Below are 22,762 nucleotides of genomic sequence, written 5' to 3' on the forward strand. Positions count from 1 at the left end.
CCATAAAATCCCGTAAAAGCGAGGGTGCTGTGACCTCCCTGACCAGCAGCTCCTGCTGAGGGAGGCAAGGAAGGAACAAAGCGGGTCTCAGAAGGAAAAAAATGAGTCTCTCAGGAGAGCCAAAGACCTCATGCAGTACCGGAGTGAGGTCTCAAAGTGACCTCAGTGACCGGCCTCGGATGTCTCTCCCCACTTCCAGCCATTTTACAGACTGGTTTCCTTGGATGTGCACACACTGGTGGACACTTGCCACTAGCTGCTCCTTGCCTCTGCTCACTGAATCCTCATCTACATTCATCTAAGATCTCGTATGACCCTCCTACACATACATACATCTAAGATCCCACCCTTCCCTGCACCCCTACTCAAACACACGCATTTACAATGTGTATGCCACCTTCTCTCTTTTCTGCTGCCCCACACTGTATGCACACAAATACAGGCCTCAGTACAGCACCTTCATTAGCAAACAGTTACATGTACATTAAACAAGGTGGAGGGGAAAAGAGGGGAGGTGGAGAGGCACTCTGAAGTTTGACAAAGGGTTTTGTAAGCAAATACTCAAAAGAACAACTCCTTATTTTCCAAAGTGACATAAAGGCGTTTAGTTTTAACTGCTGCTTGGAGAGTGGATCACACTTCTGCTTCTTTCAGTGGAAGAACCAGCCTGCTAGCAAGGCTGAGCAGTACCTAACCTCAGCAACTGAACTTCACCACAGAGTTTATACATACTTTTTACTCTTGGAAGAGCTGTGAAGTCAATAAATATCACATTATCACTATAAAGTCAATGAGAATCAGATTAATACTCTTTTCTCTTGAGCCAAAGCAGAATCTAGTTTGGAGCACATTATCTTACATTCAATTAAAGGCAAATCTAGAGGTTGAGTCTGAACACACATAGGAGGATAAATGCAAATTTGCTCAAGTCCACGCAAATGAAGGAATGACCCATCTCCTAAATAAAATCAAATTCTGCCTCCTTCTGACTGGCTTGCACCTAACTCTGTCCCGAACACATTGAGCCTCATCTTCCTTATTCTGAAACCAATGTAGCTCCACGAAATTTATGGAAGCTACTCCTGGTGTATACTGATACACACTACTGGAAAATGATAACTAAGCACCCTGTTCAATAATCAGCAAAAAAACAAGCAATGAATGAGAAGATTCAAGACTGTTTACAGCCCAGCAGTTGATTGGTGACAGAATAAATTAAATTAGGCTGAATTAACAGTATATTTTTCCTTTAATAGAACAAGTTGACTCATTCACTGAAAATGCATTATAGACATTGGCATTTTTTCAAAAAAGATTTGAATATTTTTCCCATTACCCAGCCAGCTCTATCCTCTGCCCTGTGACTGTGCCAAGTATTGAAAATGTCTGCCTTTTTCTGAAAAAAAAAACAGTAGAAAAAAAGTAATACTGAAGTTTAAGGTGCTCTTTCAAATGTACCTGATTATGTACCAAATAAAGTATTAAGAACTAAATATTTATCTCAGTAGCCCTAATTTAGGAATAATAATAATTGCCACCAAAACACAAACAAAGGAAACCACTACTATACACAAGCATTCCCTATGCCAAAAGGAGACCAGACAGGATTTGAGGGAGGTTTACTGCAAGATCTCAGGAAACTGGGTGGTCCACAGATACTGAAAACACAAACCCCACCATCCACTGCTGAAGACTGCTCGTATTCATTTGTGACTAGTGACTGTAGGCATCATGGGTTATAGAGAAAATACCATAAAAGCACCAGAACGCCAGGGCTGGGGAGTGCACCAGTGTGATGTAACAAGCAATTAGGTTGTTTTGGGATTTCACAGATGTATACACAACATACATAACAAAACTATCCCTTCCTTTTTCCCTTAGCCTATGTTCCGCTATGAGAAGCCTGACAACGGGACCGCAGGCTGACGGCCGCAGAAGACAATAAAAAAAAAAAAAATAAAAAATAAAAATAAAAAAAAAAACAACACTCATTTTCTCATTTTCCTCCTTGCCCACACTGATTATAGCCCATCGCCTCTGGGCATCCCACATCGCTGCGGCGGGAGCAGAGAGGATGCGGCGGTGTTCAGATGGCAGAAGGGAACACGAAACAGTCCCTGGGAACAGAGCTTCAATATGCAGCTTTTGAAAAAACGCCAGGAGAGAACCAGCTATTTTTCCATGCTGAAGCCTGAATGTGTTTATCTGCAGCGCAGACACTGAATGAATCATGGAAGCACGTCCCCAGGCACCAAAAAGTGAATCCCAAAGGATTTTCTGTTTGCCTGTGAAACACTCACAGACTAAATGTCCAAAGAGGGCTTCAGGACACCAGCTGGAGCTGCAGGCAGCAGACGGCTTGGTTGTTCGTTCTGGGCACGCATGCCTGTATTTCCTGAATCGAAGAGCCACTCTTCCTGCAGACGTTTAATTTGCAACTTGCAGTGACTTAGTACAGAAGCCTCTTTGCATAAGAAAAGCACGGCGCTAGACAATCTGCGAGACAAACGGGGTCATGATGTTCTCCATCATGTGGCAGCAATTAGTGACCACCAGCCCGTATTCCCTCAGCTGGAGCAGAGATCTTCCTCTGTAGCATCTCCCCCAAGCTCTTCCTTCCCTTCCCCCTGCGCACCCATCTGTCCTGGGGAGTTATCCTACCCCTTCCAGTCCTCTGTAGTGCCTGCCCACACAAACCAGAATCCGTTCCTCCTTCTCAGAAGACATTTCCAAGTTGCCTCTTTCTAACTGTGCTGTGCTGGCTTTGGGGGCCAGCTGCTATCTCCTGCACAGCCTCCTACCAGGGATTGCCCCCAAACGAGAGCATCCCTTCCGAGGAAGGCACTGGTTTCCCAAAGCAGCTACCTGCCAGCAGCACCAGCAGCTGCCAGGCCCTTCTATAACTCAAAAAATTTAGGATGGGAGATAACCACGGGAAAGTCCTCCCTCTGTTTTTATTTGAACTCTTCTGATAGCACTTCCCTTCCATTGCACAATAACAGGAACACACTGACCTCTCAGGAAATCTTCCCCTACTTTAAAAGTTTGCACTTGACAGCCTCGCTGGTAGCAATATAAATCAACATGAAGCATCTCAGAGCAGAAGAAACCACATGATTTTAACTTTCATTTCCTAGCAAATCTCTAGAGATTCATCTTACTTCCATATTGTTTTAACTTTGTCCTAATTTTACAAGTTTCCATTTCTCTCTCCTTTTTTTCCCAGCTCCCAAACTAAGGTCTAATTTGTAGCTAAAACCAGACACCATTGCACAAAGGAAAATATTTAGTATAGTAATTTTAGCGTGCTTGGTGTATCTTTAAGTACTTATGCACCATGCTGAGCAGTAACTGACACTAGGAAAGATTTGAAATACCCACAGAAGGACAAAAATAGCAGAAAACAAGCTCTTTAATTGTAATTATAACTAATTTGTTTCATAACCAGAAATTTTACAATTATTAAAAAAAAAAAATCTAATGCAAGTCTTAACTCTTCTTTAGGAACTACCTGCTTCTAAAAAATTCCCAGGGGATACTGCTTTCATTGAAGAAATTTGTAGACATAACTGGAATTCCACGTTTCTTCCGATAAACTTTTAACTTTACAGTTCTATTGATGATGGAATCATCTAGTTGTTGCCTTTAATACCTGAGCTAGAAATCAAATTCATCTCCTTCAGAAAAACACCTGTCAAGATCCTCCAAATCCCTTTGTAAAAGAGCGTGAGGGATGGGGCACCTAGGAAAGGATTTCCACCATCCTCCTTCAGCAGCCGCTGATGGAAACAAACTCCACCAATACAAAACTCAAGGGCAAAGACTCAAAAGCAATGCTTTGATAGTCACCTTAGCAGGTAATATTGAGACATACCACTTTACTTACAAATTCCAGATTTTTTTTGAAGGTTTTCTTTATTTTTTTTGTAATCTCCCTGTGCATTTTCTTGCCTTAAGCTTTAGGGGAAGGTTTTACAATGTGGATGAGGAAGGCAGAGACCATTCTCCAGTATGTCAAAAGGGACAAAGTGACAACACTTGCAATCCTGCTGTGATTTCTATAGAGATTTACCATCCAGCGGTGTGAACATGCTGCATCAAACCTACCTTTTCAGAAAATCAGCACCGGTGACCTCCCATCAGGACAACAATTTGTCCAGGAGGTCCAGAGCGACCTTGCTCACAGCAACAAGTGTGCAGTGCTACAGAGAACTACGCTAAAGGAAGAGGCTCCTACAACCACAGGACATTTTAAATGGCTGCATAAATTAGCACATTGTGGTGTAAGAGTAATGCTGAATTCCTAGAGTGCACTTTTCTCCCTGGCACCGTCCCAAACGGGGAAGTGAGTGTCTGCCCCAGGAAGGTTTTCCAGCCCTTGGCGCTGGGGGGATCTTCCCACAGCAGCAAAATGAGTCCTGTTAATAACTCGCTTTAATTAAGCTTTGAAAATAACAGCAATGGCTTTGCATAAAACAAAACCAAACCAAACCCACAAACTGACACAACTCTTGACTAAAATGGGAGCACAATTCACATGAACGTGTATCTGTCCAGGATGAAAACACATCCATTTCATCCTAGTTATCCTCCCTGTTCGGATTCTAAACAAGGCGCAAACAGATAAAGTCAAGGTTCTCCACATCATCGTAAATATACGTCTGTCCTGCTGGCCCTTCAGTAACAAAATCACTGTGGGTAGATGCTGTTTTCAGGATTAAAATTCGGATTTATTTTAGGGCTGCAAAGTTTGATGAGATGCTGCATACCCACCATCCAAGGACAGCACTTCCCTCAGCTCCAGCCCCCAAAGAAGGAAAGAACCCATGCAAATAATCAAAAACATAAACTATAAAAAAAATAAAAATGCTTTGCAAGTATGACAACAAACAATGGAAGAAACCTTAGCCTCAGGTAATTTGGGTTGTTCTCCACGTACTATTAGCTTAGGATGCTGCAAACTGTACTTTGCCTTACGTGTTCATGCAGATGTTTAGTGGCCAGAGAAGCCCTGTAAGGAGGGAGCAGAAAAATGGATGGAATATGCCACCCTCCTTAATTTCAAAATGTCTTAATTATTTTTTAGAACACTGGGCTGATTTTATTTTCACCAATAATATTATGTGCCTTAACTGGAAGCTGAATGAGATCTGCTAGTCTGAAGAGCAGCTAAATCAAACCTTGTTTTCCCCAGTTAGGAAAAAAAAACAACTTTACACCTTCTACCTAATAATTACAGTTTGAGTATTCATCTACAAGGCTGAAATGTTGACAGAGTCAATGAACAACTAAAAAAATATTTCCGGTTGTGGTTGCTCAGTCTCCCATTTTCAAAACAAGCCCACTTCTTATCTTCCAACCGAGAAGAACAAACTGATCATCGAAATTTGAACATGTCTCTAACTGTGCATGTATTTGCAAGGTGCCAGCTCCTGTGGTATCTGTGTTCTGTCCCTTGACAGTTATATTTGCGGTAGCAGGCACCACATAAAGAAATGAGATAGCACTGCCAACTCACACATGGGCACATTGCAACTTCCCATTTTGGGTCTTGGAACAGCGTAGTGCAGGCTGCTTTACCCTGCACAGTGCTGCTTGGAGCTCAATGAATCATTCAGACCAACAGATATCCCACTTGACCCACACCTTCTCCTTCCTCTTCTACAAGCTCAGCGGGGAAGATGATGTGAAATTTCTACGCCATTTCTGCATCAAACAGGGTTCCCTGTACAGGGGCAAAAGCCGCTGTGGTCGGTAACCAAGCACACCACGTTTGTGCTGCTGCAGCAGCAAAAAGAGCTACAGTACAGATGAAGTCCTACCTCCAACAATGAGTTAGGATGAAGCTTTACCCGCTGACTTTTGCTTTTGTATGCGGGGAGGAGGAGGAAACCATGTTAAAGTAAAAAATAACTGTGTGCATCAGCCCCCAGAATTGCTGAGGTTTTTTACATAACTTCACAAACCACTTCTTCAGGCACAATCTAAACATGGAAAATTTTAGCCCCAGCACAGCGATACCTCAGAAGACGTGCATCGCAAAGTAGTTGGTAGGAACCAAAAGCCTTTTGCAACTTTATCTGAGAACAGTTGCAATCAATGCAAATAAAATACCATCTATAAACATATGGCAGCCGAAATGACAGATGATCTCCTTTGTTCACAACTTGTTCCAGTTGCCTTCTCCACCAGCTGTTTTTCTTTCCTATATCATGATTGCTGAGTTCCCCATCTTAAAAGGAAGCAAAGGACATATTCATCTACAACCCAAATAAAAGACACCTTGTACAAGTCAGCCACTGGCCAAACTGAAAGCTGCTGGGAGCTTAGCAGGTTTCTTGTTGCAACTTCATTCAGACCAAATATTATTAATGGATCCTATTTGGTTTTGTTGTATGGATGTTTATTTGCTATTCAATATTTAGCACCTAAGAAACCCTCTTACACACCCAAATACAGTGACCTGCATAAGGTACAGTTTTATTTCAGTAATTTAATTAAAAACAAAACCAACCAGCCAGCAAACAACAACAAAAAAATCCCAACAAAAAAACAGCTCCCTTGTTAAGGGTCTGATCCAGCTCCCATTAACGTCAAGAGATGATCTGCCACTGACGCAGTCTAGTGCTGGCTTAGATCCCTGGATCATCAAAATTTAATTTAATCTACTGGCTATGTTATAGAAACCAGCTAAAGCACCAAGACTGACTAAATATCAAGACCAAGCTGCTTATAACATAGCTGTCACTAGCACCCTCCTATTTTAAACATTTGCACTCTTCACAGCCGATGTTCGGAGCAGCACTGCGTGCACACATGCACACATATATGGACACTGAGTCACTTGCAGGAACAGACAGTATAACCCACAGTTTTGAAACTCAATTAGGAAAATACTAGTGGGAACTAACGAGAGCCATACTTTGTTATAAAATCTAAGCTTTGCTGAACAAAAACTAATTTAGGGAACTGATGACATCAGAAATACTGAAGTCAGGGAATTGCAGTGAGTTACATTTCAACCCAGGCATCCAGATACTCTTTAGGATCAAACAAAAGAAAAAAAATATATATTTTGCTTTTTACATCAGCAACCAAGGTTGTCAGAGGTACCAGTTCTTTTCCCAAGTATCATTAAACAGACATTTCACATGAGTAGTGTGTGTACAGTATGTCTGTGTTTTTTAATGACTTGTAGGGTCACCTAGAGATTGAAACCCATGGGATTCAATCTGCAACTAACATCATTAAGAGAAAAGTCCAAAAAATACCAGATCAAGTTGATACAGAAAACAGGTTAACGGTTATTTTTGCTTGGTGTCACATAAAAAGGATGCATTCAATGAAAGGAAAAAAAAAAAAAAAGCAAAACCTAAACCAACACTTTCATTCCTAAACACTGCAAGCTAACCTAGCAAACGTTTGGTCACTTTTAGTGCACATGAAGTAGAACCAGAAGCATGTGAAAATAAAAATATTTACCATCTTCAAGGTTTTTGTCTCAACCCTGACACAAAGCCATGAAGCAAAAACCATAAAAAGGGAAGAGCCACAATCATGCAGAAACCCACCGCCTCTTCTAGGAAAAGAAAACAGAGAGAGAAAGAGAGGGGGAAAGGAAAAATGCTCATCCAGGAGTTAAGATATCTCAGGCGGTCTGTGTTTTGCAGTCCCTCTGGCTGCTTTCCGATTTCCATCCACTTTGCCAGGAAACTGCTGAAGCTCCACAAAGCTGTTAGGGAGACAGGACATTCCCAGACTGCCACTGTGCCATTTGGTGGAGCACATGCTAATTTTAGATTAGAGGAGGAACGCTGGGACAATTAGCCAAGGTCTTGCTCTGACCAATCTTCAGTCAAATTTCCCACCCAAACAGTAAGATCAACAGCAACACCCTTCAAATATAAACAAAAGCCAGAGGCAGAGGAGGATCTGCCACGCTTTTTTTTGGCAGAATACATTGTGGGGGGAGGAGGTGACATGACAGGACATTTCAACCCCAAAAGCGACCACTGGAAATGAAAAGCCTTGACTGAAAGGCACAGAAAAAACACCCGTGATGTGTGAAGTTTACAAATCGCGATGCGAGTGCTTAAGGGCAGCAGACAGGGGGACAGGGAAAATGGCCAGAGAATGCTCTCCAGAAGCATGCTTGCATGCCATGGCGGATTATTTGCTTGTGAGATAATATCAAGCCACTTCATGCCTAGTGTCACCACACAAACCCGTCCGCATCCCGAAGGGTGTGAGCTCTTCCACCTGATCCCCCTCCCCACAGCACCCAGCTCAGGGCTCAGCGGGCCGCGCTCGACGAAGGAGCAAGTTAACAGACATAAACAAGCACCATACCTTTAACAACACCACATCTACAGTCCTGTCCACCTTGGAAATGTCGCACAGGCTGTACCGCCTCTTGTGGCGTTCGTACATTTTGTCCACACGGCCGCAAGCAGAGGCGAAGCGCGGGGAGCAGAGCCCACCATGAACTCCAGAGTGACCGCGGTGCTGCGCGCTCCCGACCGCTCGCACGCGTGCTCGGAGGAGTCCCCGCGGCTCCTTGCCCTCCGAAGCACGCCTGCCTGTCCGAGCCTCTTAACAGGAAAATGAAAATCCCAGAGCTGCGACCGGCTGATAAAGTCTTCTTGGAACAGATTTGCTTATGCAGGCGACGCAGGAACTTATCGCAAACAAAAGGTACTTCGAGAGAGCTTTCTACGTATATGATTACTATGATTTTTTTGTAGCTGCTAAGAATGGTATCAGCCTTCCTGTTATATTAATAATGAAAAGTTTTCCAGGCAACTTTGATATCCAAAAAGCACCAAAATGAAAATCCTAACAGAGAAAAGAACAAAAGCCAGACGGGTGCAACAGGGACGCTCCGAGAGGGGAAAGCAGAAGGTAGGCTCAGCCACGACGTGTCTGATTCAGGGAAAAAAAAAAAAAAAGAAGGAAAAAAAAAAAGGCGATCACCGTATCCAAAGTAAATACTGTCACCAACTTTCTTTCAGTGCACAAGGACGTGAAAGAAAGAATAAAAAAGGTACTTTCCTCTTTTTGAGCCAGTCTACCGTTCACCAGACAGGAGGGCTCGGTTTTGCGTTAAGTTTAAATTTCTAATGACAGCACAGGGCAAAAGGAAAGAAAATAATGAAATAAAGCCACTCCCTCCTGGTTTGAGCTGGGACGTCACTACTTGCCTTTTTAGTACTGCACCAGTGTTCTCCCAGCTTTGAAAATTTCTTTGCAGTTTTGGGAACATGATTCATCTCTTCAGAGAGAGAGGGAAAAAAAAAAAAAGGAGGGAGGTGGGGAAGAAAAAGCAGCAGTTTTCCTTCTGCAGCTTCTTCCACCGCCAGCTTCAGCCTCTCAGTGTGTTTGCTTAGTCCAAAGAGACTGAGAAGCAAAGGTACGTGCTTTCGGGGAGGTGAGGAGAGGGAGAATGACTGCTCTTCCCTCTCCCCTGGGGCCAGGTGAGTGACAGACAGACAACTTCAGGCTCAGCGCTTCCCCAAAACAGGAATGGAAACTTATGATTCAAGCAGTGCACACACACAAACAACAAAAAAAAAGGAAATCAGCCATTTACATTTTTGTTTCTAAATGTTTGCAGCACGAAGACAAGCACTAGATTTCAGTACCTTGCTCTCAGAAAAATACAGTTTTCTCTCATTTATTTTAATCTGAAAGGCAGAACTTTTTTTTCTTTAAAATAAAAAAAGAACACAGTTTTTTCAGTCTTTCTACTGCCGAGCAAGGCAGCGAGTCTCTCCCCATCTCTCAATAGCTCATTCACATCATCTGGGCCCTGCGTGCACGCTGCCACATGGTTTCCTGTTTTCAAACTGCCCCCTCGCAGCCCCCTCCGCTTTCCACCCCACCCTGACCTCTCCAGGGAGAAAATCTTTCCATACTTCCCTGGCTTTAGACATTCTCTCATTCACCGATTCAAAGGAGAATGGGGGTGGTTAAAAAAAAAATGAAAGAAAGAAAAAGAGAAAAGAAAAGGGGAAGGGGGAGTTCTGTGGTTGGATTTGAGTGCAGGAGTTTGCACTGAGCAAACCTGCTGCTTGTTTGGGGCAGAGAGCTGGAAATACAGGATTTGTTAAACCTGTGCCACAAAGCAGGTGACAAAGACATCGAAAACGGCGTTATCAAACCACCATTTAATTGCAGATCTCAAAACGCCACCCTAACGAACAACCCAGTGAGCTGGTACGTCTCCTGTGCTCACGAAGCTTTGCTAGGGGCTGCTGAGTGTTTTCATCCAGCCCCTCAGGGAACAGCCCCAGGCCACACAAGGCTCTCTGCAACCACCGCCTCAAATTCTGGTAGAGGTGCCACAGCCCCGCATCCTCCCAGCAGATAAAAATGAGGTTTTGTCATGTCAATGCAAGGAAAATTTTACAAAGGAGGCCTAAACCTAGAAATCCCATCACACTGGAGCTCCTCGCTTTTAGTTGCCACCCAGTCTCCTGGCCACCCGACCGTGTCACCAGAAGCCGGCCCGCGAGTAACTCAGGAACTGACCCACGTACGCGCCTCTGGTAAAAGGCTGAGGAGCGAGAGTTCACAGAAACGGTAAGTACTGTTTTGAGCTATGCTGGTTCTGACACCACAAATCTGTACAATCAGATTATAGAAAAACGTAATCACCCTCTAGATCTAGCAGGCTCAGGAAGCAAGCTGAGAAGGGTGTTCGTTTCCTCAGCCAGCTCGGCTCGGTGGGGTGGTGACCAGCCACCACCCAAGGCCCACCGCTGGGCATCGTGCCCTGAGTAGGTCCTCAGGGGCCGGAGAAGGCCGGGGACACCCAAGGGGTCACCTCCACCCGATGAGGGGCTCTTACCTAGTCAACGCGAGGCATCCCGCCCCACTTTCATCAGGCTCCAGGCTCTCCCTCACAACCCAAAGCTTCATCTCTACCACACTGAACTGGGAGGATCTCCTCTCTAAGCCTCTCTTACGGCAACGACCCCCAGCTCGAGCGCTCCGCCAATGACTCTGTTCCCCTCAGTAACGAGCAGAGCTTCTGCTTTCAGTATTAGGACACACGAAATGTGGTAGTGCTTTGGGGACTTTCTGGAGCCACCAGTTTTCTCCACAAGTAATGAATCCCAGCAATCATGTGCCCGTCAAGATGAGGAATCAGAAGTGGCTGTGACAGCATTCCAGCCCCTCGAACGCTACCATAAAAGGCAGGGATTTCCTCAAATCTAAATTTACAAGACAGGAACTTATAAACAAAGCGTGTGAATTTAGGTCAGGTAGAGGAATCTGCAGCAGTCGCTGTGCCTTAATGATGCTCTAACGTTTCATTATGTAGCAACTCTTTATTATTATTTTTTTTAAACAAGCACGGCAGTTGTTTCAATTTGTTTCCAGATCACTTCAATGATGGCTGCTTGCATATAAGGCATCTCCTCATCCACTGCCCAAGATTCATCTGAATGACAGCTGCACAGCTCTGTCAGGTAACACACTTCACCTTTGAACCACGGGGCCCCTCGGACAACCAGAAGGAAATGTTCAGCTCATGGGGCTCAAGAGATACCTGCCTTGCAGAGGAGATTGCAACTGAGCATCACTACTGACTGCCACGGGGCATTTTTCATGGAAACGCTGAGAGAAGTTAGTCTTGTAGCCGCATCACCACTCAGTCTGTTGTGGCTGCACGCACACTTACCCTTCCTAAAGGTAAGGAGAAACGAGAAATGTCTAGCCAAAGGAGGTGGGGGAGACGCACTGGGAGAGATGCTTCACAGCAGGAAGTTAAAAAGAGGAGGACAGTTTTCCTGAGCTCTGCAGGAGCACCTCTGTGTGGCCCAAAGCCACAGGTTACCCAGCACAGGCTGTCACGGGGCAGAAGGGAACAGCAACTCGAGGTGCACGGTGCAGGCGGGTGGCGAGCGCTGGCCAGGGGAGCTGCCGGGCAGGGCGACTCCCAGGACGCGGTGCGCGCCCATGCCCAGCCTGTGACTCAGGGTGACCTGCCTCCCTCCCTAATTACCGTGTTTTGATCTGGTGAAGATTAAGAGGCTAATGCCAACTGATCTGTTTGGACTCCTCTACACCTTTAGCCACAGAGAGAAACAACCAACAAAAAACCAAACAAACCAGTAAAAAAATCCCCTTCCCTCTCCTCTCTTTTCAAATTTAAGCTTCCAAATCCCTAATTTGTTCCAAGAGTTTTTTCTGTGGTTATGTTCCTGACTCACAGCCAAGATCAGGAGGCCAGTGACGACTACAGACACCCCAAGTCCATCTCATCTTAATTTCCAGACTTGACTGCTGGGGGAAAGAAAAGGAAAAAAAAAAAAGAAAAAAGAAAAAAAAAAGAAAAAAAACCACCACCATAATATAAACAAATAGCAGATAATGTGCCAGACACACTCCCACTTGGGAGACCATCCCTCCCTTCCCGCGTTAGGTGGGGCTTTTGCTGCATTGTTCCACGCTAGAAATCCTGCCTTGCACACTGCTGCATGGACACCCGGGCACGCAGAGGGGACACAGAACACAGGCTCAGCCTGGACGAAGCAGAACAAAGGTTTCCAGTCCCTTTTGTCCATCTATTTACGGCAATCTCCTGAATACCATATGCATGTTTACATATAATATAGGCTCAGAAGCACAATGCACCAGACAATCAGGAGATAAAGATTAAAAACAACAGAAACTCCACAAGTAAATAATTCTTTCCGCTCTCCTTTTCTACGAGTTACTCAAAATGGAGAGGAGACGCGAGCGGCAGCCGGGCCATCGGCTGCTGATGCGACAGTTCTGGGCTCCTTATTGAAACCATCTGGAAGCGCTGAGCCGCTTTGTGCAGACAGGAGTTTGAAACTATCCAATCGTTTCATATCCAAACCGAAGTCCAGTGCTGCGGATTTCAAGGGAAGGAAAAGAAAAAGAAAAAAAAAAAAAAGGCACTCAATTGCACCATATGATCTGTAACTCATCCAGATAAAACTCCTCCTCCTCTCCCCACTAACAGACCTCTTAATGACAAGGAAATCATGGTTATTCTGAAACAGACAGCACTATTGTTATCTGTTTCGAATTACTTTTGCCATATAGTTATGAAACACTGAAAATGATGCAATCTGCAGAAATACTGAGGCATATTAACATTTTAAACTGCGGCTCTGATAGGAACTAATGGAGCAGCACATGAAAGGAAAAAATTCTCCCTCTCTTAAGCAAGTCAAAACCCACTTTTGGGCACTAAACGTAGGAGATAATAAATTTGTCAGACAGCAAAAGAGAATAATTACAATTTAAATTGCTCTTTTCTTAAAAGAAATCGGCTCTTTGGAAAGTGATTTAAAAATTCAGTTTCTGGCACTTGCACGGATAGACAAAACAAACCCCTTTTTTTCCAAAACTAAATAAGGCAAAGGAAATCTGCACTCTAATACTGCAAAGACTGTAAGAGGAGAGCATCCAGTCCGGATGGGAACGCACATCCATTGTGTCTGCCGGGCAGCGGGGCAGCACCCGCCCACGCAGGAACCCAGGCTGATGCTCCAGCACGGGTTTGGAAGGTGAGCAGGCAGCTGCTGAGCGCCAGTGAGCACCCACGCTGAAGACTTTGGTAAAGGTTAAGTTAAATAATGCATTTCTGCATTCTTGCAAGGGGATTGCAAGACATAGAGGAGGGTTGAAAAACCCACTCCTGCCCAGCCTGTCCATTTCCATCGCTGCAGTGGCATTTTGGACCAGGGCTGTATCCCTGTGGGTGCAGCACGAGCCACTTTTGCCCCAACAAGCAGCATCCTCTTCATTGGGTAGCCCCCAAAGGATAGCTGTGATTTTGGACTTGTCTATGAGGAAGAGGTGGCAGGAAGAGAGTTGAGGATGGTCACCTGCAATCAGCCATCACACAGATCCTCTCCATGGCAAGTGCTGTGCTGCTGTAGCCCAACAAAATGCTTGGGCAAATCTGCAGCACCAAAACAAGCCCGATTCTCCAACCTAGGCACCTCTGACTCTCCTACAGCTTTCCCCTTTTAAATCATTCAGATCTTCAAGCTGAGGTCTGGAGAGGGACATCTCGCCACAGCGTACTTTGGGAGAACACAACCGAGCTGAATTCTGTATCCAAACAAACCATCACACAGCTGCAGCCTGTGTTCAAGCTCAAAGACAGAGCTGTCTAATAAACAGTTTAAGAGCCACGAAGAAGGAATGAGGAGGACTTGGAAAGCTGTCAGACATATGGATACACGGAGCGCGTGGTTTGAGAAAATACAAAAACACCTTGAGAGACCTTCAGCCATTTCCTGACCTTCACTTTTCTAATATTTCTCAGAGACTTGGTGCACATTTCTCAGGAATTTCTATTGTGCAAGCAACCTTCAGAAAAATGCCGAGGCTTTTGTCTGCCACAGAGCATGCCTGAACATCCTTTCAGAGGAAGTAAACTGCCCATCTTATTGCTCCCAAATGGTTACAGGAGAAACACATCCCACGCATGAGATTAGCAACCTCTCAGCTGATCTGACATCAGTTTCAAACATATAGTTCTGTCTTTACCAAAAATAACTGCAAATGGAGATGTCTGGCTGGCTGAAGTGCTGTGGGATCTTGGGCAATGCAACAGATATTTATACAGGGTGTTACGAGCGTTGAGAGAAATACTTCTCGCTGTCAAACCCTGGACATTTTGTATTTCCCTGTGAATTCCAGCATCCTGAAAACAAGGAAGGGAAAACATGAGTGGACAAGCGAGGAACCCCAAAAGGTTGTCAGGGAGCACCTGAATTATGACCTGCAGCTGCAAACCAGCCTCCCAAAACGAACCCGTGCCCCTGCAGCCCCGCAGCCCCGCGATGTCCCACCAGAGCATGAGCCCTAGTGGTTGTCAGCAGTGATGGCGATCTCCTCTGCTGCTTGCATTAGTTCAGCTTCAATTTTGCTTCATGTTTTTCTGTTTTGGCTAACTAACGTGTGAATTGTACACTCTCACAATGAGAAATTATCTATGCTGCCATCCCAGCAGCCCAGCGCATGGCCCGCCATCACCAAACTCACTCCAAAATGAGAATTTGTGGCTTAGGGGTTTAGTCCCTGGAAATACCTACAAAAAGTCAGCTAAAAGAAAACAACAGAAAACAGAGTTATTACAGGATTTGCTCCCAGTGGGGAACCCCCAGATACAAACTAAGACCCCTGCAGCTCTCAGCAATGCTGGTCGTGATGCAAGGCTCTGGGGATTCCAGCCTCTGAAGCTCTGAAGGCAAGACTATGATTTCTGGCATCTGGAAAGGTAATGGTGTAAACAAACGTTTAAAATAGTAAATTGTATACTTATAGGAGTTTTCAAGTCATTGTAAACATTATGCAAGTCACTTCAAATTGGTTTGCACAGGCCATCCACCAAATATTTGAAGGCCTGCTCAATCCATGATACCCAAACAAGCAAAGTCTGGTAACTCACCCCACAGAGGAGTTGGAGTATATCTGCCTCAAATGCAGGATGAATGGGATGTTTCAATACCTATAAAGTTGACAAATTCCAAACTCAAAGGAATTTTTCATTTTCATAACATGCATAATAAAAAAGTATATTCCGACATCACTGGGATAAACCCATGGTACTTGAAAGGACTGACTGACAACAACAAAAACATGGGCTCCTTTCTATCATAACAATAAATTCCAGAAAGAGCGAAGCCTTGCAGTTTAAGGTTAGGATGAGTTTTGCTCAGGAAAACAGCCTGCCTGGTATTTATGGAGTGCCGGAAACACCACATCAGCTTCCCAGAGAAGGGCTCGATGCCCGCTGCTGTGGGCACGGCACAGGGGCAGGCAGCCACTGCCCCAGCCTCGCCCTAACAAGAGATCGGGTCAAGGATACGCCTGGTGGGTGCTTCTATCCAAAGAGCTATGCATTTAGAGCTATAAACAGAGACAGGATAGCAGATTACAGAGATGAATTGGCGGATAAAGCCCAACAAAAATGACGTACGGTATCGGTGAGTAAAATTAACAGACAATGTAAAAATGACACATCTCTAGCTGAGGAAATTATTCAACTTTTACCATTCTTTTATGGTTCCAGTTTAAGGCACTGTAATCTAATTGAAAAGCAGCGAAGGGTCATTCAAATGAATAAATCATGCCAGAAAATGATTCAGCTTCCCTCCTTTTTTTAATTTCTTTTTGTTTTTTTGTTTCTTTTCCCTTTTAATTGAAGTCTCTAGGATTCAGCCCTGGGAAGCCCACACGATCCATGTATTGTCTGGGCTGGGTACTCCGTGAAAAAGGAAAAGGTTATCTATTCTTTCATCTTGTAACTAACAACCTGGTAGGGAAAGCAGTGGGAAAGCAAAGCTCAGTATGAAGGCACCCACCATATTTCCAGGTCAGTTTTTCACTTGGCTGCTGCTGCAGGCAGGGGCTAGAAGACACTGTGGGATTTGTTTTGCCCTTCCAACTTTTCTGTTTGCTTTGTGGGAAGGAGGAGCTCAGACCTGACCGGTAACTGAGATGCTCTGGCTGCGGCTGGGACCCTCTCTCCCCAGCAATAACAGACACTCCAGCTCCCCCTCCTACCTACGCTTCCATCCAACCAGTATTTTCATACCCTCTCCCCATGTGTTTGGAAACTTGAAATAAAATCCAACGCAAACGTTGAGAGGAGGCATTTGGGTTCCAACTCCCGCCTGGGAGGTCTGTTTTAGGACCACATGAGTATTAATTTGCTCACTGTTTTATCCGTTTCCCTGGTAGTCCTCTGTAAAGAATATTAAACAAACATGTCTTTACAGCACAAGCCCAGGAAAGAATGTTAACCCTGCGGAAGAAACCTGTTTTACAATTTTTTACCCCACTTTTATCTCTCTGGTCTGAAGATGGGTATGCAAGGGTAAGGAGTCACTGAGTCCATGAAGAAAAAAGCCTGCTCCGTTCAGACACCGTCAAAAGCACAGCTGCTGCAGCACATCCTAGGTATGTTCTCCTTTTTAACTCAGTTTTAGAAAATGTTCCTAAAGGAATTTCAGGACATAAAACACAGGTATAGTTAACAGCCAAATATGTTGAAACATAGTCATTAGTGAGGAATTTTCTCAACTACTGACATCGTTCCAGAAAAATAATACACTATTTATTCGGTTATAAACTAACATCTGCTACATTTCTTCTACTGGCTTGTCAAAGACCCCTTTACAGCAACATTTGTTGTTGCAGGTATAATTCCTAACGGGAATAATGGATCTGAACCCTGCCATTTCTCTCTTCTCAAATAAAGGTAGGGAGTACCCTTGCAAGCATTCTGAACATCACATCAATACAGGTGGTACAGGAAAACTTTAGTCACTGGGGTTTTGTGTTCCCTTCTCTTATTCCCCACCTGTCGGAGGAGCTGTGCTTCCATACATTTAATAGGTTTCATCAACAGAGAAATAAATAAGCCTAATGCAATGGGCAAGGGTAACTGGGGACTAAAACGTCAACCAACAGCATTCCTTATATTTGGGTGCCCTGTGATGGCCCAAGGTATCCTACAGACCGGGGCTATCTCAGCAGCTGTTGAGGTTGTGGTGCCACAGATAACCGGGCAGCTTGTTCTGGAATAAAATGGAACACCTGAAACTCCTCGCCTGCAACAGCACGGAAGGGGTTGGGCCTGTTTTCTTGGGAAAAAAAGGGGGAAATGTTCGGCAGCTCTCGGAAGGCTGCAATCCAAAACATTTATGGACTTAGAAGCAAAAAGCTTGCAGATAATCAGCAGGGCTGACTCAATCGATGCAAACCAGTAACTGCAACTGGGAGGAGGCCAGACTCTGCACAGAAAAATGTCCCCTCCAGTATGAAATGGTTAAAGAATTTTAACTAGAAACCCTTTCTATCCAAAGTTAGAACTGCTGACTGCTCAGCTAGTCATTTTGGCTATTATGCAGCATTAATCTCCGCTGTTTCTGAAGTTAGCCTTCAGGAGAAAAAAAGGCAACTTCAAAACATGCAAAAATTAATGAAAGCCATATGTGGGATACTGTCATTATTCCATGTTTATAAGAGGATCAGGTTTTGTTAAATGGGCTTATTTAATGCAGACGCATAAGAAAAAATACCCAGCAAAAGATCTGAAAGCTATTGAAAGAAAAATATTTTCTTTGTTAACCCAAGCAGCCAGTAACAAGCAAAAAGACACAACTTAAACTAAAAGATATTATATATTTTAGTGTAACTTTGTTTACAGCTTCACTGACAGCTTATAAAGTTCTCCTAAGTAGAGAAATCTCTCCTAGATGTATTTTACCCTTTTGACCCTTTTCATCCCGTACTGTATTTAAGCCAGGACAACCTAAAAATCAATGGCTTATAGAAACATCTGTTGGTACAGGCAAACGGTTTAGACTTTTTCAACAGCTGTTGTTATTTTATGCTTTTTTTGGCTAGGTCAATCGGTAAGACTGGAAGAAAATATTAGCTGGGCTCCTTTCCTGACTTTTGTCTCTGTTTAGTGGCTGCAGTCAGTGCCCCGTTCTCTCCCCTTCCCTGGGAGTTTGGGGCAAGAAAAGTCAGAATGTGTCCCGAGTTAAAAAGATACACGGGTCTGTTCCTGGTCATCACCCTCAAACATGAGATAAAGGAAATACAGCTCCCAGATCTGCAGATCCCATAATCTGCATTATTTCACTTATTTACCTAAATATTAGCTCTCCTCTGCTTTCTGCGCTGCACCAGGGAGCTAAACCCACACCCGCAGCATGCGCTGCTGCCCATCTCCTTGGCTCCCCTTCCACTTCCAGCAGTGCTCCACAATAAAACCCAGACTTGTTCTGCCTCCCCTTCTGCTAAATCAGTATGGGATCCAGACATTTACCGGCATCCTCCGTAGAAGATAACACACTATATATTTTAAGAGCCAACCTGCCAAAAGGTATTCAGTGCGCCAGACAGCACTACTTGCCAGTCAGGGAACATACATTGCTCATAAGAAGACATGCATAAAAACAGAATGTACTTTCCTTGGGAGATTAATGCTTACCTAAAAAAAAATCTAAAACAAACCAAAATATCCTATTTTTAAACATTTAATTCAACTGCTACTCGAAACGGTGCATTTCTGTATAAAATTCTCTAGAAAACAACTTAAGAAGCTTCTAAATTGCTCTAAAAATCATTTCTCAGCGTAGATTCAAACTGCTGAGAGTCGACAAAGGCAATCCTGAGAGCACAGACTTTCCCCCCCTCATTCTTTTAACAAAGAGAGTACTTGTTTAGCCTTACCTTCAAAACTTCTTATTTTGCTGCCACACACTCCCAGCGTCCCGGTGGGTATAGACTGAATAATGCCAACCCTTGCCCAAAAGAGCAGTCAGAAGCAAAGCCAGTTCAAACAGCCATCGCTTATCTACGGGAGGGAGAGCCCCAGGTTCTCAAGCAGAGGAGATATTTCAGCATTAAAGAATTCTAGGAGCTACTCCAAAACGCAAATTTTTGTTGTCTGGTGTACTGTAAGGATTTCGAGCCCAGAAAGAAGTTATTTATTTAGTCTATATACTTAGATTTATAACAAAGACAGAGGATTCATGTACACTGTTCTGGGTGCCTTTTGCATCATTTCTGACATAAGAAGTAAACCTCAGCTTCCCAAAGACAGAAAACAAGTAATAAACAAGCCCCGACAAGCAAATCTAACACTGTCCCCAGATATCTGGCTATTAACAAACAGCCTTTAGAGGTTTCTCTCCATGAATCCCCACAATGCAGTTAAAACCATCATTTGTAAAACACCCTAAAGCCCCTTTCAGAATCTGCAGAAAGGCAGAAAAGGACTGCAGCCCAAAATGAAGGCACCATTCCCACCATACCAGCTAAACCCCTACTGCCAGCACTGCCATGGGCAGGGACAAGCCAGGAGCCTGTCCAAAGCCACCACAAGTGAGGGCACCCAGGGCATTCTTGTAGACACCTTGGTCAACTGTAGGCAAAAGCATCCCAGTCAATCAAAACCGAGGACTGAATTTTTATTTATTTTTTTTCAGCATCCTCTCTCCCCTCCCCTTCTTAATACCACATGACCCCAGTCTTTATAGTAAATAGCTCCCTTCTGGCATCTACAAGTGGGAATATTTGGAAAAGGTGTAAGCTCCTACTCCCTTAAAAGGCTCAGAATGATTTATCACTGCTCTTTGCTTACCCCTCACATATACGCATTTGAAGTTAAAACACGCCCACCTCCTCCTCCATGTTATAGCCAAAGAGTTAAATGAATAGCTATTATATCTTAGACATACATATACACATGGTGAAACAGAGTACCAAGAAACACGTCAGTTATTTCAGCAGACTTTATCAGCCTGTCCATGTCTTTGGTAAGAATCACTGCAATCTGCTGGGTAACATTTTGGAGAGGCAGAAGAGATTTCTGAATTCCCAAGAACAAGACCTCGGATCGAAACCAACATGAGAACTGCACCTCCAGCCTTTGAAAATGTGTATTTTGGAAACAAAAGGCCTCCCAACCACTTTTGGGCATTCAGTGTGTCCAGCTGTGTTAAGAAACTAAGCAAAAGTTCAGTGTCAAGTAAGTTAGGATTATGATCTGCTTGTGATTTATGGAGGTAAGTACAGTCTCAGACAGAAGAAAAACAAGTCGCTTGATGCTAAGCAGACTCAGTACCAGGGCTCAGACTAATGAGTTAGCAAGGGCGAGGCTTCACGTTCCTGCCTCTTATCTCACCAGCTGGAAGGCGATGTAAAGGAAGGGGGAAGGCGTTCAGCTGGTCAATGAGCTGGGCAGCCCTAGTGCCAAGGTACTTGCAGACCCATGTTAGTGCTCCCATAGCAGCACAGAAGGTAGAAATGCTTCAGGACAGGGAGGCGCACGGTATTTGACAAAGGTGCTGTGCTTCCTGCATGGAGAATGTGCCCCCACAGAACTAAGTGCATAAATACGGTGAAACTACTATTACTGTGGCTGTCACGGTATCAGGGTATAAATCAAGGCAGAAGCATTATCTAACTAGGCTGACACAGTCATAAGCCAAGCATCAGTCCTTTTCCAGATCTGAAACGAGAGCAGTGTTAACTCGGGTTAAATACAAGCTAGCAACAATTACTCTGACTTTAGCAGCACAAACAGAAGAGAAAGCAAACAAGATAACCCAGAAATATTGGCTCTATCTGTTGGACTAGCCTCTTGGGCACAGCTACTGCCTTCATTTTCGCTGAGTACATTGCTGGCACTAAGACGATAAAGGCAGTATGCAAGAAGGGAGGGGGTAGTTATGTTCACCAGTGCTTAAGAGAAAATCAAAAAGATGGTGACATCAAATACATGTTTATATAGGTAGAAATTTAATCCATAAATGAAGCAGAATGAGAAAGTGGAAGGACAAGAACCTTGTTAGCTGGCAGAGAGCAAACACAGAAGAAAGCCTGGTTTAGAATTTGTTCTTCTCTGCTAATTCCAATACAGCTGATAAAGTATATTTTATTAAACGATTGCAAAACCCTGTCACATTCTTGTTCCAGCCTCCACATTGGGGTTATTCCAAAGCAGAAGTCCAAAATACAGCCCACAGTAGTAAAACAATAAACTGGTGACGGAAGGAGGTGAGTGGCAGCGAGGACCTCTCGTCTCATCCCTGACACCCACCTGCTCTGGGGTCTTGACAGAAAAGTTGCTACTGCGAATGCTTTTCACAGCACCTGCACTTGAAGACATCACCTCTTCTTCTGTGTGACTGATGACAAACACAAGTATTCTGCCAAAATTTGAGTTTCATTTCCTTGAAAGCTTTGGTGATTTTGCTGCCCTGACAGTGAGGCCAGCTGTGGCTGGCTATGGCCAGACATGACACAAACGCATCGCTCCGTCCCTGGGGTTTCACACGCTGACTCTGCTCTGCCCAGTTCCTTCCATACCAGGGAAGTGCTTTCATTTTAGGTATCCTATGCTTGGATACCAGCACTTCTGTAGAGACCCAAGATATTCTAATCCATCTATTCTGGTTTCACAGTCCCAAGCTTCAAGCCCTCTCCATCGCCACTAAATCACACTGCCACTAAATCACTCTGCACCACGGAGCACACGTAGACCATGCCTGTAGACGAGGCAGAAAGCAGCAGGAAAGACGTCGCCGACAAAGCCAGAGAGCAGTGAATCTGCTCGACACGAGCAAGGACGCTGCCTGGAAAGACAAACATTTAGTATCACTGAGGCTTGTATTTCACCTGGTGTTTGAACAACAGCCTGCGACACAGCCGAGCCACTCGGGGCCTCACCAAGACGTACACGTGATACAAAGCAGTAACAGCACAGATGCTGGAGGAAAAGAATCTGAGATTTCCACCTCTGCTTGAAAAGAATAGGAGAGATGATGACCCACCTAAAAAGGGTGGGGAAAAAAAGACCGAAAATGATAACAGACGGGAATCTGTGCAACTACTGCAGAGCTAACTGCGTTTTGATTCCATGTTTCCATGGAAAGAGTTTTAACCATGCTGGGTAAAAAGCCAAATATGTTTTCATAACGATTCACACTGCCTGAATGGAAATACTTAACAGAAGTATTCTTTCTAATCAGCATTCTAGCTTCGAATACAATTCCCTCTCCTTTGTCCTTTACCCTGTTCTTCACAGCATTGTTTTCAACCTTTGCTGGAAGATTAAGTCAAAAATGCTGTGCCTGGGGACTGCCGGGGACTGCAATTCTCCATCTGCAGCCAAGAGCCCTGCTCATCTCTCAGACTGCTGTCCCTCTCGCTGCACTGCTCGGGTTCTTCTTTTGAGAGGGATCCT

At 44.3% G+C, this 22,762-nt stretch overlaps 1 protein-coding gene and 1 long non-coding RNA gene across 15 annotated transcripts in view; one reads left to right on the plus strand and one right to left on the minus strand.

Annotated features, from left to right (window-relative positions):
• Positions 1 to 22,762, minus strand: part of AKAP13 (A-kinase anchoring protein 13) — a 205,697-nt gene that overhangs the window by 67,386 nt on the left and 115,549 nt on the right. For 2 of the 14 annotated variants that reach the window (XM_035335281.1, XM_035335278.1), the window contains exon 1: positions 8,350 to 8,488. The exons of 11 other annotated variants lie outside the window; for them this stretch is intronic. In XM_035335281.1, coding sequence (XP_035191172.1) covers positions 8,350 to 8,430 — 81 coding nt within the window. In that variant the 5' untranslated portion in view covers positions 8,431 to 8,488. Of the gene's footprint in view, positions 1 to 8,349; positions 8,489 to 10,849; positions 10,957 to 22,762 lie in introns of those variants that run through there. One more of the 14 variants, XM_035335280.1, reaches the window with a different exon arrangement.
• LOC118171856 lies at positions 8,568 to 8,948 on the plus strand. Its single transcript, XR_004753432.1, has 2 exons — positions 8,568 to 8,694; positions 8,799 to 8,948. It is a non-coding gene; the product is annotated as an uncharacterized LOC118171856 (long non-coding RNA).

Source organism: Oxyura jamaicensis, chromosome 10 (assembly GCF_011077185.1).
Source record: "Oxyura jamaicensis isolate SHBP4307 breed ruddy duck chromosome 10, BPBGC_Ojam_1.0, whole genome shotgun sequence".
Taxonomy (NCBI): domain Eukaryota; kingdom Metazoa; phylum Chordata; class Aves; order Anseriformes; family Anatidae; genus Oxyura; species Oxyura jamaicensis.